The 16648-nt window shown below is 39.6% G+C and overlaps 1 protein-coding gene across 11 annotated transcripts in view; it reads right to left on the reverse strand.

Annotated features, from left to right (window-relative positions):
* The window catches only part of kirrel3b (kirre like nephrin family adhesion molecule 3b), a 206695-nt gene that overhangs the window by 68808 nt on the left and 121239 nt on the right, over nt 1-16648 (reverse strand). For all 11 annotated transcript variants that reach the window (XM_084717201.1, XM_084717199.1, XM_084717203.1 and 8 more), the window contains 2 exons: nt 10502-10651; nt 3218-3367 (listed from right to left, as the gene is read on the reverse strand). In XM_084717201.1, coding sequence (XP_084573327.1) covers nt 3218-3367; nt 10502-10651 — 300 coding nt within the window. The remainder of the gene's footprint in view (nt 1-3217; nt 3368-10501; nt 10652-16648) is intronic.

Consider the following 16648-nt stretch of genomic DNA (forward strand, 5'->3'; position numbering starts at 1 on the left):
TGCTGCTGTATGTTGCTTGCGGTCCAAAGTCGAGCATTTGCAAATAATTTGTTTCTTTGTTTTAATTACTCTGAGTAGTCAGCGTAGGGTTTGCCAAATCAAGAAAGCACAGTGTCAAGGGGATTAAAACAAAAAACAAGAAGTATTTGCATCCACTGTGTATGGCAGACGGTCGCTCCTACAAGGGCTGTTTTCAAATGAAATGGCAGCTTCATATGTACAAAAGCTCCCAAGAATATACACTCGGCAAAAATATATAATATAATAATAATATATAACACTACACTTTTATTTTTGCTCCATTTTCCATGAGTTGCAGTTGAAGTAAAAGATCTACTACTACTTCTTCTATGCAGAAAAAGAGTTTATTTCTCTCAAATTTTGGTCATAAATGTTCAAAATCTGTGTTAGTGAGCACCTAAACTTTTATAATTGATTGCCTTCCACTCATTGCCTTCGGTTAGGGTTCAGGGAGAAATATCAAGGTATGCCAATTGTGTGTGTGTGTGTGTGTGTGTGTGTGTGTGTGTGTGTGTGTGTGTGTGTGTTGGGGGGGGCTTTGCAATTGTCTATAAAATGGCATCAGAATGCCACAAACTTATAAAATATTTAGTGATCTAATTGTGCATCTGCGGAAATGATTCAGGAGGACAGTAGCCACCTTGTGCGAACAAACATCTACCATCTACCACCATCTAAAAATCAGCAGCACTATATGAAAAAGCCATAGTTTAGTGTCTTTAATGTCTTTTTTCTAGATCAAACTGCACATTTTAGAGTGTTATTTTATTGTTACCAGTCTAAGGCACACCTGTGTCATAATCATGCTGTTTAATGAGCATCTCTATATGCCACACCTGTCAGGTGGATGGATTATCTTGGCAAAGGAGAAGTGCTCATAAACACGGATTTTAGCAAATTTGTGAATTTGAGAGAAAACTTTTGTGTGCACAGAAGTAGATTATATTTTGCTGGAAGCCCTGAGGAATTGCTATTAAAAATGATATTTTGAAACAAAAAATTGAGTCAAATTGCTGAATTGATCAAATCCATTGTCAATGACCTTGCTGCAGTGTAAGGATGTGCATCTTGAATTGTGAGTGACTTTTCTTTCAATACTTGACACTGTGATCAGATGACAATATGTCAGAGCAGTTAAGCCTTGAGAGACTTGAACAAGTAGCCTAGCAAAAGAAAGACAGTAATAGAAGGCAGGAAAGTACAGTTGCAACAGACATTTTTAGCCCTCTGTTGAAGTATCCATAATTATTCACTCATATCCATTTGCAGGGGGCTTGGCAGCCAGAGAAACGTTATGCCGCAATTTGTCTTCCCCTCTCTCTTTTTCTCCTGCTGCCTTCTCCCCTACAAATCGTTAGTTTCACTTTTCATTAGGCTGGATCAATAAGGCGGATCAGTCGCTCGTGGCGGGGATACTGCGTGGCAGACACCCCTCTCCCTTTCTCTCCCTCAACTCTTTTTTTCTCCTCATTCGTTCTCCCTTGTTCTCTTTTGCACTGTCATTGACTCTGGCTATCTTTCCAGCAATCCTCCAGTGAGGGAGGTCGTGAGAGGCAGGAGACAGGAAGCAGCGGGAAGCTTGAAGGGTCCTAGAAAGAGACGTTAGCTGCCGTCTGCACTCATGCTACTCAATAAGGCAGAAATGGCAACTCTGAATGATAACCCAATAAAGTTTAATTAAGAACCAGTAACCTCTCAAGCTTACGGTAATAATGAAAATGGAGGCCACATGCAAGGGAAGGAAATTGAAGTGGAAATGTAAGGGTCTGTAAAAGTTTAGTCATATTGACACTGGGAAACATTAGCATTGATTTAATCCCTTTCTGATGGTTTTAATACAAAATGTCTTTTTGTTCTCAGGATTTTTATCATAGTTTGAATGAGACTGCATGTGAATACTTATATTTGTGTCTATGCTTTCCATGTAATTAGAAAATGACGAACAAGGACACATGCTGCATGCTTTTATTGTTGTGAATCACCACTTGTTGTGAATCACCCTTGAGCTGTGGTAGTACTTCTGTCCACTGTTTTGGCTTAAGAGTGTAGATTTGGGTTGAGTATTTAGGATGATGCACATGAGCCAGCTGCCTTGTCCTCCTCCAGAACACCTGGACGTCAGGATGACCAGATCCCAACAAAACAAATGTGAGGCAAAGTGTTGGTTCGTGTGGGACAATTTGGGACATGTTACCCATGCTGAAAGGAAGGTAAAAAAAAAAAAGCTTGTAACTTCTCTATGCCGTGTCCTCTGATTGATTCAGTATCGCACAATATGACTTGTATGCAGGTTGCATACAAGTTACCACAGTCTGTTGACGTCTGTCCTGCAGTAGATTGACTATTGAGAATTGTGGAGCATTATCTAAATGTGTGGGATGGGAGAAAGAGATTAAATTATTTTGTAGTCCCACATAAAGTGGGACACCTGGTCTCGATAATGGTACTCAGTACCTGTGAGGCATCGATTGAAATAACCCAGTACCAAGTAGTATCAAAACTTATCCAGTCAAACGATACCTGAATTTGATCCTTTTTGTGAGCATATGTAGAAAAAAAAACCCCTACTTGTATGGTTTTGCCACCACAACGTTCTAAAATATGGCTATAAACCATGTCACTGATGTTTGATATATATATATATATATATATATATATATACGTGTGTGTATATATATATATATGTGTGTATATATATATATAAAACAGAAATATGGCAAACATGATGAAGCACCTCACCTCAAAGAAAACTTCAGACATAAAAAAAAGGCATCAAATTAAGTATTCTTTTGGCATCTGTATCAGCTAAAATGGTACTGATGTCAGTTTTGCTATTGTTATTTTTTAAAACAATATCCAAAACAAAAGCAGAATACTGCTTGTGAAGTATTTGTTCTACACTGTAAATTAAGTCAATGAGAAAGATTAGTTGATTCCAGCAAATTCCTGTATGATTTTTTTACAGTGTAATGAAAGGTCAGATACCACTCACATAGCGAAGAGGACAAGTTTGGTGATGCTGCTGTGATTTTGTCATTTTTGTCATCAAACTAGCATGAAAAACAAATGAGAGTGTGAGAAGCCAGTGACGCCATTGGAGCCTTTTCCATGAGTGGCTTTGCACCTCAGTGATTGGAGGTGGTTGGCGAGTGCGGTGGTGTTGTTTGGAGTGCGTGTGTGTTTAATTCGGACTCACCCAGCACAGTGAGACGGGCAGGACGGGACCTCATGGCAGCCTGGACAGCCTGGCACTCAAACACGGCATCATCCATCAGCTCGACACGCTGGATTCGCAGATGATGCTCTCCTGAACCGTGGTCGCCAATCACTGTGTAACGAGGATAGCCTGCAGCGCAAACACATTTGTTCGTTTTATTCACCTTCAAAATAAAAATACTGCTCACCTGCCAACTGCGAGAAGGTAAATTGCCATTTCAAAGATGCAATACACAACATTCAGCCTCACAACTATATTTTAAGATACAGTAGAGTTATGGCAATCATACCAGAGAATAATGTTTCACTCATCTAGCTAAACAGTACGCTACAAATTGTTGCTGAAAACATTTTAAGCAAGAAACAGGCAAGCTTGATCTGTATTTTATCAGCACTGTCTATTTTGACAGTTTGATCAGTGAGCAGATGGCACTTTTTTTTCGCAACTTTATTTAGTAAACAAAGCATACATTTGTTTTTGTCTGAGATGGCGGTGGTCTACTGCAACCTCTTTGGGAACTTAATGTCATTTAGCACCTTTAAAGCTTATAGAAACAACAAAACAGAAAAAAAAGACAAGGTATACAGTAGGCTAATTATTGAGTTGTCAGTTTTAATTGACAAATGCAATTTAACTGGTAAACACGCAATTAAATATGTGAATGTTACAATACACAGTAGCTTGGGCATGCTAATTGTAATTGTGTTGCTCTAATAATAATAATAATAATAATTCAAAGAGGCAGTAGGTGAGTATTATAGATTATAATGTGAGTATAGTTTTTGATTGCTCATTTGCTAATTTATTCATGCATTTTCATACAAGGTTAAAACATGAATCGTATAAATGTTTTTATAGCACTCCTGGCAATGTTAATGAGCTGCTGTGGAGGCTGCCGCATTCTGAAGAATGATGTTTTACTGCAACTGTAAACAGGAATAGTTAGAGTTTGACTTGTTTCAGCATTACTCTGTGAAATGATTTATAGTTTAATAATGCAAGAAAGCGGAGCAATATCCAAGAGACCTGAGCTTTTTACACAAGTCAAGCGAGACGGGTTTTAAAGATATCCCCTTAACTATTATCAAAATATGCATTGAGAGTGTGTTGTGGAGTGCATCCCTCCACCGGGGCAAATAAGCATGAAGAAGAATGTGTTTGACTGGGAAGCTTTATGGGGTATTTCTCATGCTTTTGGAATTGCTCGTCTCTGAAGATCTCTTTTTCTTTTGCTCCCACTCCATCTTTCTAATTATTGGCGATATAGTATGTGGAATGAAATGAGAATGTCTGTTCATAAAAGAATGCACTTCAACAAATGTTAAGAATTTTCCGGTTAACGAAGCTAACTTTGTGCTATGAAGAAAGAAAACTACACTTCATATTCACACACACTTAACATTTCCTTTTCCAAAAAGTCTATTGCTTCCCATCCAGCGGTTGGGCCAGTGCCAAGTAATGTTGGGAATTAAAAAATTGATTTCTCAGTAACAGCTAGCCAATGACTCATGTTCACTTCAGAGCTCCCCAAACACGTCAGTCTTCCACTGTAATGGTTTTACAGGCTGGTTATATGTTTCAACACCCAAAAGGAACATAACAGACTGGACAGCCTTATAAGAACTTTTAAGTCCTTGAATTAGTCCACTGCAAAAACCCATCGCATGCTCAAAGTCCAATTACTGACTGTTGCTTCATTGAATCCAGTTGCCCTTAATAGAGCATGAAGTGAGCCTCATTTTATGCTAGTGGGGTGAGTTACAGCCGATTAAGCCGTCCTCCTACGTGTAGCCTTTAATCTTAAGGGTCTATACAGTGGGAGGATGAGCGACAAAAGAACGCCTAAACATAAACATTAAAGCTGTGGAGAAAATGAATAGAGGAAGGCAAAACATGTTTCAAGCTAGCTAAAAAAATAAACAAAGATGTAAGCTGCACCACTGCATATTTTGTGAAAAATTTAGTCACACAGGCAAGGGCGTAGACTTCATTACAAGTTGAGGGGGGTCTCTTTTGTGCTGTTTGCAAGGTTCATTATTAATAATAATTATTAGGTCAGTTCACTTTAGCATCTACTCCCAATAGTCCTTCAAGTGAGCAGACCGTTAAACCAAGCTGCTTTGATCTGCACAATCAGCACATGTCATTTATTCAGGGACATCATTAACTAACCTGTGATGAAATGTTTGCCACAGACTAAGACAGCATACACATACTGACTGGCCCAGCACTACAGCGCTTGTTTTCATCAGATGAAAGTGACGTATGCGGGTCCGACCACTGGGCAGGATAGACAGAGGAGGATATAAACAAAACACTTCAAAAATTGTTGTGTATGTGTGTGAACATAACACAAGTTGGGTGGACACGTCCACTCCTCGTCCTCGTCTTTCTTTGAATTTGACATTACGTGCTACAGTACGTCCCACACTGCAGGGCTTCAGTCAAACAGTTTGCAAATGTAACAGGATTAATAGAGACCTGAACACAACTAAAAGCTTCCATTAATTATATTGATAATCACTGATCGAAAATGAGCTTTCTGCTTCTCCATGCTGAGAATGATGCCTAAAATAGAGGACACGCCATTATGTGCACAAGGTCACCTGGGGAACCATTTTACTTCAATTTTATGTTCATTGATGAGATTCAAAGCAATAATGCAATTGCGGATCACAAGGGTAATGATCATTGCAAATTCTGAGTGATGTGACCTTGAGTTGACTCCAGTTCACCTAGAGAGTGCGGGTTGTACCTTCCCCCCGAAACAGAATTTACTTCTAATGCACTTTTGTTTTGCTTGTCTTAATTGTAGCAAGGTATAAGCCATGTAAATTTCTGTTAGACAAACAGATGATCTGGCCAATTACCTCATCTGTGCCTCTGGCAAACTAAGAATAATTTTGCTGTGTGAGGATATGGCTCTGTTCCAGTTTCATCTCTGTGCATTAGCTGGTTCCAAAAGGAAAAGCCATTTGCATTTGTGGCGGACAGTAAATGATAAGAATTTTATAATCTAATTTCCAAAGAACACAAACATGCTGTGATGTGTTTTTGCCACCTCGTAAGCACCCTGATCATGCAGTTTGTCAATATGACTAAAATTATAATGGCACACATGAAGACTGATCACCTCTGCACATGTTGATGTGTACATAACGGGCCATTGATCTTAGATCTCAGCGAATTTCAAAGACACAATGTGTTACCCAAAGCAAACAATGTAAAATAGACCCATTAAGGAGTAATGAATCCATCAGGGGGAAATGGATTTGTCTTGAGGCTGGATCAATGGAGTACGCGCATGTGTGTGTGCATAAGTATAGAGACACTTGAGGCGTGGCCTAGTGATTTATAGCACTCACCTAGAACATGTTTCACACACTGTAACCACCGGGGGATAGGAAAAAAAGGTTAGCTGAAGCTGTGAACAGGTGACCGGAGTTTAATTTGCTCTCCTGAGAGGCAGGAGTGACACATGCATCTCTTCTCAAGAGCGCATTCTCTTATATCCTCAGTACATAATGTACACAAACCCTCCTTCCTCCATCTCCACTGTGCGCGCACCAGGAGAATTCACTTATAGCTGCTTTGTCTGTTGTCATCATCATGTGTGGCAGATACGTTCTCTGGCATGCATATTCATGACATTGATTGGTATGTTCTGAGCTGCTGTGGGGCTACTTTACTTTTCTTTAATTAGAGTGGAAAAGCGTGACACAAAAGGGAATGAATAGGAAATTCAGGGACAGATAGGAATCATTGGCTTTTGTGCTGTGATTTCTCGTGCTGAATGGTGAAAGAGTTCTCTCGGTTTAATCACTGCTCCTGTGAATGGAAACAGGTCCCAGGCGGAGCGCAACGTTGCCGACGCAGCTCCTTTCTATGAATAGCCGAGCAGACCTATATTATTGAAATGCTCCATGCAACATTTGATTCGTCGCACTTTTTATGTATACAGCTGCCACTTTCCTTTCATTGTGTACATCTTGCAGTGGATGTACCATCACTCTTTTACTGCCGCATGCATTGCTTGTTTATGTAGGCAGGAGTGATAAAAAGGACAGCTGTGGAGCGCTTTATTTTGAAAAAGTGTCATCCCTCTCAACAGACAGCACTCAGCCTCTGTCTGTATCACACTGATGATTCTACCTATCTTCTCCAGGCAGGCAGCTATTCCTCCTCATACAAAACCCTCTCTCTAGATCTCAGGCCCTGACTATGGGCCATTCTGACAAATCTGCCATTAGCTTGTTGCAATTTCTCAAAATTATTTTTTTGTCAGCATTGTATTTAATACCATATATGTTTAACTAATCAAAATGTTTAATAGTCAGTCTCAGGTCATTTTATTTATTTGCTTACAAGGTTTTTAAATGAAATGTATCCACATGATATGAGTACTAATGGCATGGATCCTTAGCACCATCAAGTGGTTTACCAAAACTATTTAAAAAAAATAATAATGACACCTGAGAAACAACTTTAAGTAACAGGACTGAATGTTGACATTGACATTCTCAGACATAGAAGATGGTCAAAAATACAGAAAATATAGTAAGATAATTTACTTTTGGTCTTCCAACGGCCTTCAGGAGACTCAAATGATGCACATTTTTGTTGAGCATGTGACTTGTGTAACGTCCCAAATTGTAAAGGAGGGAATGTGTCAGGATAACAGGACGGAGTGAAAACCCAGAGATGCAACTAAAATGTATATTTTACCCAACATATTATAAATGTGTGATGAGAAAATGTATTCATATGTCTAAATGGGAAATAGTTACACACACACACACACACACACACACACACACACACACACACACACACACACACACACACACAAACCCAAACAAACAAACAAACAAACAAAAAAGATTTCTGAGGGATTCTATCATATTTCATGGTAGGAGTTTAGTGTTAAAAGTGGGGACTGGCTAAAATCTTATATTTTCAGTAGGATTTTTTAAGATTTTGCATGATTATTTGTCAAACTGCAATAATGTCAAAGTGCAGGACACTTTGCTTAATATGTATTAGACAGGTATTTTCAAGTTAGGGGAGTCTTACAATTAGGAAAATGTCAGCAATTGCCATAAGCCCCAAGTTACCAAGGGCCCCATAAAACATCTTTTTTTTTTTCAACTTTTCACTAATTGATTATGTCTTTTTTTTAAAAAAAATCATACCCTACAATGACATCAGAAGTCTTAATTCATTCCATTAACTTGGACTATTCAATGTTCTGCAGAAATGATTCAGAAACATAGGATCCAACTTGTGTAAACAAAAAACTCAACATGGTGTACAGAGTGTTGACAAATGAAGCCACCCAAGCAGTAAAGAAAAAAAAAAAAAAAAAAAAAAAAAAAAAAAACAGGAAGGAGAGATACTAAAAGAAAACACCCACCCCAGCCACAGCCTGTTGCCGTCTGCCAAGACATACAGAAGTATCTGCTGCCTTAACACCAGACTACGGAGTAGCTTCTTTCCTGAGGCTGTGAGACTACTCAATTCCTCCTCCACACTCCACTATAAATAAAAAAAATATTTTCATGACTTTTTATTTATTCAAGGATTGAATAAATTGAAGTGAGAGAACAAGGGATGTGGAAGGCCCCATGCCTGTGTTTGCCTAAGGTCCCAAAATGACTAAATCCGCCCTTGTTTCATGTATATTTATGTCTATGTATGTCTGTCGGGACAGAACAGGCATCAATTCAGCAGCCACATCAGAAGAGGAGAATTGTTGTTGGAGAAGGGCAAGGTCAGGATTACTGCATCTTGTCCATGACTGTTCAACTATTTACAGATTTGGTGTTAAAGTTTGATGTACTATAGTTCCTTTTAGTGTTGTGACTTTACGTTCTCTGCGTTTTCTCTGTCCTACTTCTTCTTCTGTCTTTGGCCATTTGTGAAATGAGATTTCATCTTGATTGTCTTGTCTTGTTAAATCAATAAAAAACAGAAGAGGATAAAACAAAGTCTACATCTCCGCTTCACTCTGACCCTAAATAAAATTGTGCTCTGTCTTCCTTCCCTTCCCTCTTTCTCTCTCTTATCCTATCACAAGCAATCATAAGTACTCTCCTTGTCTGCCTCCTCTCCCTCTAAAGGAGACTCAAAGACTGCAGGACCATTGTTTACTGCAGCCCCTTCAGGCTCCCCTGGGCCCGATAAGAACCTGAAGAGGGAATAGGGTGGCTTTACTGGGGCTCTGTCAGCTGCTGAGGTTTAATTACAGACCACATCGGCGACAGGGAAGGGCTCTAAGAGCGTTTGCTAAAGGTCAGAGGGTTGAAGACCCCCAATCTCCAGTGAAATACATATTTAATCGTCCCTGATCACAAGAGACTTTTGTGTTTTTTAAAATGGCTGCAGTTGAATATTTAGTCACTGTGCCTTGAATTGCAATTATTTTGATTTCTCAGTGGTCACACGGAGGTGGCGTGAGAGGCAAATTAGAAAGCTCTAAAATAAAGACTGTGCCTTTATAGAGTCATACATCCTGCTGTGTGCTGAGTGCCTGTGTGCAGATTCAAATGGATCTCTGTTTTGGAAAAATTTAATGATCATTTCAGTAAATGATGCGGGCGTACTACACTTTTATGGATTTTCCCAGTCAATACCTCAGTGCTTCAAGAGGTTGTAAATGTTTATTTAGAGGGGTGATATGTTTCCTTGAAATTCATCAAAGTCATGAATATACATAAAGGCTTGATTGGTGGAACAACAGGCTACTAAATGACAGTGCAGTAGTCACTTTTACTCCACATTAAACAATTAAGGCAATTATACATGAGGTGCAGTGTAATTAGAGGACGCCAGCTACTCTTCAAAAAGCCATTTAGCAGCCTGAAGCACCAGAGAAAGACCAGTGCCACTATTGATTTCACATTTCATTTGGATTTTTTTTTTTTTTTTTTTTTTTTTGCTTCTCTGCCAAAACTAAAGTATAAGAGATTTAGGTCTAACACAGAGGCAGAAATGAATTTTTGAGTGATATAATTATAGATGTTTCACGCAGCACTTGTAATGTGATACTTCTTTTGTAGCACACTGTTATGAGACCTTGGTTATCTGTCTGTGGAGTGATATATTTGGCAGAGGGTAGGATGTTGACACGGACGGGCTTTAGATGACAAAAAGCAGCTATTTGAATATGACAGTTTTATTAGAGAGTGTTAATTAACAGGGGGAACTGAGGGTGATGGAGGAATCCAGGGTGACACGCTCAAGGGGATAAGTGTCGTTCCTTACCGGAGAGGTCTCTGCCCACTCCCAGCGCCAAGCCATCTTTGATCCACAGGACAACGCCATGGTAACCGGGAATCGTGCATGGTAATGTCACAGGCTGGCCGGCCACCACCACTAGGTCCTGTGGCTGCTGGGAAAACATGGCCTCCATCCCTTCAGAAAAAAAGAAGAAGACAAAGGTTACACTCATAGAAATGAAGGTGCTAACTAGAACCATAAAGGGTTTGTTGCCTTGTATCCATGGGAGAACCCTTTTTCTCTGTATTGCATCCAGAACTCCCAATGAGATGTTTTACAGACAATTTTTCTGGTGTCATTTGTCCACTTTGAACCCTCCCTGAGTATTTTTTTCAAGAACTTTTCCACCTTGTCAGGGTGCTAACAAGAAGCCACCCAAGGGGGTCTCCCAAAAATCCTTTTGTATTTTTGGTTGCAGCGGGGAACCAACTTTCCAGGTTCTGAACCAGTATATTTTTGGTGGAAACGCTCAGAATGGTTCAAGATTAGGAGTGGGATCCAGAACGAGGCTGGTTCCATATTGGTAGAAAAAGTCTGTCTGAGGGTTCTATCAAGAACCTCTTCACCTTCTACGGGTGTTAACAGTACCTACCCAGAGGGTTCTACCGAGACCCTTTTTATATTCCAATGTTTTTATCTTTAACCAACCCAGCTGGTTCTACTGAGGACCCTTTTATGTTATGGTACAAAGAACCCCAGAGAAACCCTTGATGAAAGATTTTAACAATCCTTGAAGAACTCTCTCTTTCAAAGAGGGTTCTTTGGATGAAGAGGGTTCTTAATGGAACCCTTAGTCCTACAAACAAAGGAGTGAAAAACCCTTTCTTCACAAAAGGGGTTCTTCAGAAACAATATGTTCTGGGTAGAAGCTAAGCCCTTCAAGAAGAAACCTTTGGAACCCTTGTTTCTAAGAGTGTAGGTCTGGCCAATTTAAATCATGTTATTCCGCTACAATCAGGAGAAGAGGGCACTGAAATTCCCAGACCAAAGAGGGGGATAAGTGTGGTTTTACAAACACCTGCTTTCAATGTTTCAAGTGCTGAATGAAGGGAAAACGAAGGGAAGTGCGCCATATGCCCATTTCCACCAATTTCACTCAAACCTCTTGTCAGAGTCGTGTTGAAAGAACCCTAAAGGGTGATATTCTTTTACAGTCCCTGATATGGAGACAAGATACTGTACATGCATCAGAGGTGTCAGTACAGCACCGGGACTGAAGCACAGGCTAAGAGACAGCCGTCACCGCTCAGCTTGGTTCATTTATGAAGGATGTCACCCTACAGATGTGCTGGGCTCGTACACACCGCAGTAGATAACACGATCTTGTCTGCCAACACTGCTCTAGTGGCATACATTAACTCAAGCTCACACCCATGTATTCCAACTGTGCATCTGCTATTAGCTGCACTCCTCCACCGCGTGCTCAGGCGGAAAGTGGTGTGCAGTGAACTCCATTAGAGGCAGAGGGTGTGTTAATGGGGAGGGGTACGATGGTGCTGGAGAGGGGGGTTAGTGTTGTGGATCAGAGTGGAGGGTACAGAGTGGTACTGATGTGTAGTTAGAAACACTGGCAGGCTGCCTATCAACTAAAGCCTACACACACACACACACACACACATACTGACATGCAGTCATAGGCACAGTCTGATGTGGGAGCATGAACTGCGGCGAAGGTTTGAAAGTGTCACCTCCCCTCTCACATTTTACTGAGACAGTTTTGTTCACAGCAGCTTCTTATTGTCAAACTTCAAGAGTTCAGTCACCCAGATCAGAACGTCTGCCTTCTTCTTAAAGGAACAGCTCACGCCCAATCAAAAATACTTATTTCATCTCTTACCTATAGTGAAGACCTTGTTTGGAGTAGTATCATGTAAGAATTACTACTTCTGGTAGATTCTACTGCAGAACGACAGCACTTCCTACATGAAACCGCTCAGTGCAAATTCTGTGGATAATCTTGAGTAACCGGGTAATGATTTCTGGAAAGAGACATGGGTGTTGAATTTTTTTAATGGATTTTTTTTTTTTTTTTTTGGCTCGTTTAGCACCACAAGCTGAGTATCATTTAATCCCATGGCATTTGAGAGAAGGCAGGCAATTCACATCAAAACTATCTAGATAGATAAACAGCATTACAGGTAAGAGGAACAATATGTATTTTTGACTTTGGGGTGAACTCTTGCTTTATAGGAATTTTTAACTGGTTATGAAACAGTCTCGATTAAGTACCGATGTCTTGACCAACATAAGTTAACAAGACCGTCCACGAGCAGATTTGCTATTTCTATATATTTTTATGCAGTCAGATTCTCCTTGAAATCAGTTGAGACGAGCTGAAGTTTACATTTTCACAGGCAAAGTTAAAGTGAGTAGTACGTTAGCCAGTTAAGAAGAAGCAATGCGGGACTTTTATTGAGGTAACTTTATTTTTGATGTTACTAGGTTATTACGGTGGAAACACTACTGCTTTTGTCCACAGAGGTCTCCAAAATCAACAAAATATGAAAGTTCCTTGTAGCAGCTTTAATATCCTTCTTCCTTTTTTGCATGTGTAGAAGCACACACATGGTAACATATACACAAATACAAACACGAGCATGTGCTCCTATTATGCTGAAATGGGCTCTCACGCACATCTTTTTTTAACATTTATTTATTTAATCATGTGTATATAAAACCCTGATAGAAACATAGCATGTAGTGAATTACAATAATAAGCAGAGCAGAGACAGCAAAGAATGTGAAAGCGTGTTTTCATCTTACAACATCTTTGTATCACATCACAGTCATCTACTGCAGGTTTTTTTGGCTGCTTGGTTTTATATTCAAAGGAAATTACTTATCCTATTGCAGGGGAGGAAATTGATTTACTTTGTTGTACGATTTCAAACCACATCAGAGAAAAGATTGTTGTCATACAAGAAGCTGATTTTAATTTAGTTTGAAAATGCCATTAGAATCCCCACCAGTCATTTTTTAGCCTTGAACTGAATTCCATGTGATGGATAGCTTGTTAAAGATGTAAGCAGAAGTTTTCATATTGATTCATGCACTCTCTTCCCCGTGTACACTGTCACGCAGACAGAAATACACAAGCCTGTACACTGCCTCATTTTAATATAGATCTATTGCTTAACCAACATCAGGAAAAAAAATAATGTGCTTGTACCTCAAAGCATATAATGGGCTTTTCATCATCTTGAGACTCTGTCTGGCTAACCAGGCCCTTCGTAAATGTGCATGTATATTGTGGCTGATGCTGGCTAGATGAGACTTTATCTCACCATATGTATTGCCCTTCAAACCTAGACAGCTTTGTTCAGCCCTGACTGTGTTCCCACATGAGGAGCTTATCTCAGCTGTACTCTGCTTCCCAGTCAGCTGCGCGCCAACATATAGACAGCTCCTCAACAGATCTCTTGGCATGCTCCGGAAAAACACTGTAAACGCCGGGGAATCTTGTATCTGCACAGTCATGACTGATATTATCAAACAGTTCAGCCTGTGCTGTAATTGATTTAACATTGCAGAGATCTCTCTTTTGGCAGCAACATGCCTGCATACTTCCTACAACCCGCCTATATCGTCCTTTCCTACCTCTTTGGATCCCATCATGCCTCACATGTCATGCTGGAAAAAATAGCCTTGAGATTATGTCTTAGAGTTACACTAAGGGAGACCCATGATGGTAGTAACACATTTTGTTAGAGCTTCAGTAACACAGTTATTATTCTTGCTAAATCTCTCAAACTTTGATACCCATGTTTGTCTACTTGTGCACTTTGTGTGTCTTCAGTTTTCAAAGTGTTCAACTCTCATACTTCAGTGAACTGTTACAACTATCCCCACCCCAACTATGACATAGCTAACTGTTTTGGCAAGTGGGCCTGAAGCATGCAAAGCAACTAATTAAACTACAAAAACTGCTAATTTAGGCTGTATAAATCAAAACATGGGAAAAACAAGGGAAAAACATCTTAATTTAAAAAAATGTTAAAATCTGTTTTTTTTTGCCAAATATTCTAAAATGTTGCTCAGTGACACAGTGAAATGAATGTATATGATACTGATGATATCATCATTTTCTAATTACCCAAACTGACAATGTTACAACCACCCTGGTGCAAGCAACACTCCCCAGTCTCCCCTACTCGTTATAATGCTCACCAGGCAAAGCAGCGCAGTATCGGCTTGATTACAGCATTCAATTAGGTGAGAAACACTTCCAGCTATTTTATATGTTGTTTTAAATTGTCTGCACACTGACAGATTTTTAGCACGCAATTTGCAGTTGGAGTTCATGCTAATTCTGAGTCACACTTTGCCCTAAAACTGTTGTAAACAAATATCCGACTCCTCAAACAGCCCCCTCGAAAATATTAATTAATTGTACTCAGCTGAATTAGATGTCTCTCGCACAAATGTGAGCCATTATACTTGTAGCTTCACTTGAACTTGAGCTGCATGACTTAAAAGGGGCACTCTACTGATTTTGCACATCAAGATCAGTTTATTCATCACAGGGAGTACTACTCACTGTGAAGACAGTTGTATAATGTCTTCTGTGGCTCTGGAGGGAGCTTTCCAAAGTCTAAAAAAAATAACCCTGCTGATGTAATCAACTTGGGTTTGGGGATTGAAAATTCTTAATAAAAAGCCCACGTTTCAAACTGGAGCTGTAGAGTATAAAAGACATTTACCTGTCAGGAAGGATCTAACACATGACACAGTTCAGTTGCATTATGAGAACCATAGCATTGAGTGCTTTTGGATCTCAAAGTTAAGCCCTTACTTTGCAGAAGTGTAATACTAGCATGACCCTGTAAAGACCATCAAACCAAACCAACACAATGATATAAGTATCAAGGTCGCTACACAATATAGAAACAGAGCATGCATGATACAGTTAGCAGGTAGTATATTCAACAACAACAACAACAACAACAACCAGCTCAACACAATTCAGACTGAGCACAAAAAGACTGTTCTTAAATAAAGAAGGGCTGCAGGTGAAGAACACATGGTTTAAAGGGGTAATTTGGATTATTGTTATCTAGGTTATATTTAGAATTTTTTCACTGCTTATTTTGCAATCAGAGAACCTTTTCTGGTCTTCATGCAAGTAAAATACTGTCCTCTCCAAACCAACCAAACTCCATAGCTGAAATCAATAATTTTACCTGGCAGAACACAAGAGCTGCTGGTCTACCACTGCTTCAATCTGTTAGTTAGTTTGTGTTACTGGGTGAGTTTAGTGAATCTGAACCATACTTTTAAAGCACTGAGGTCACACAATTGCACAAACAAAGTAACATATCAAGGCAGCATTAGACCAGCAACTCCCGTGTTCTGCGAGGTAAAATTACTTCTTTTATCAATGGAGTTTGGTTGGTATGGAGAGAGCGATATTTGTCTCGTATAACAGTGGCTTCCCATCAGAAAAACTAAAACACTGAAAACATTCTAAATATAGCATAGGCTTAAATTATTATTATTATTTTTTTTTTTAAGGGGCTAAAATAAATTTTTTTGCTGTCCCTGTCCACAGCAGTTCATTCCTTAGCTTCCATGCTGCTGCTTCTCTCTGCTTCTCCAAACTGGCATATTATAAATCTACTATAGGTAATACAATGACATCGGGAAGTGCCTCGTACAGCACGACCCTACATCATAATAGAAACTACTACTTTAAATTTAAGTTCCCAGCCTTGAATGTGATGTCAGATGTGCTCATCTTGAATTTGCACTTTAGTCCTACCTCTGTATTATATTAAAAAAGTAGCCTATTCTTTAAGCATATTTTGCTTAAAGTTTGTACTCTGTTCCCAGACTGATGTCCTGGCAGGGCTATTAAAATACACCGCTGATAGAAAGAATCAAAGACTTAACTGACACCAGCTTGTACTTGTCACTTGAGCAGTTAAAAAGTGACCTCCTTCATTCAATTTAAAGCCTGGCTGAGTCTTGCAACAAATGTGTCTTCATGGGGACACAGCGGTAGAAGAAATGGGGTGATGTGTTTGAGAGGAGTGGGGCTTACATCAAGGTGGCTACATTCATTCATCCATCCCCTCTGCACCGAATAAATCTCTGTCACATCTGCCAGATTTATCCTTCACTGGGCATCACAGT

The sequence above is a fragment of the Lutjanus erythropterus genome, chromosome 4, assembly GCF_056507025.1.
Source record: "Lutjanus erythropterus isolate fLutEry1 chromosome 4, fLutEry1.hap2, whole genome shotgun sequence".
Lineage (NCBI taxonomy): Eukaryota > Metazoa > Chordata > Actinopteri > Lutjaniformes > Lutjanidae > Lutjanus > Lutjanus erythropterus.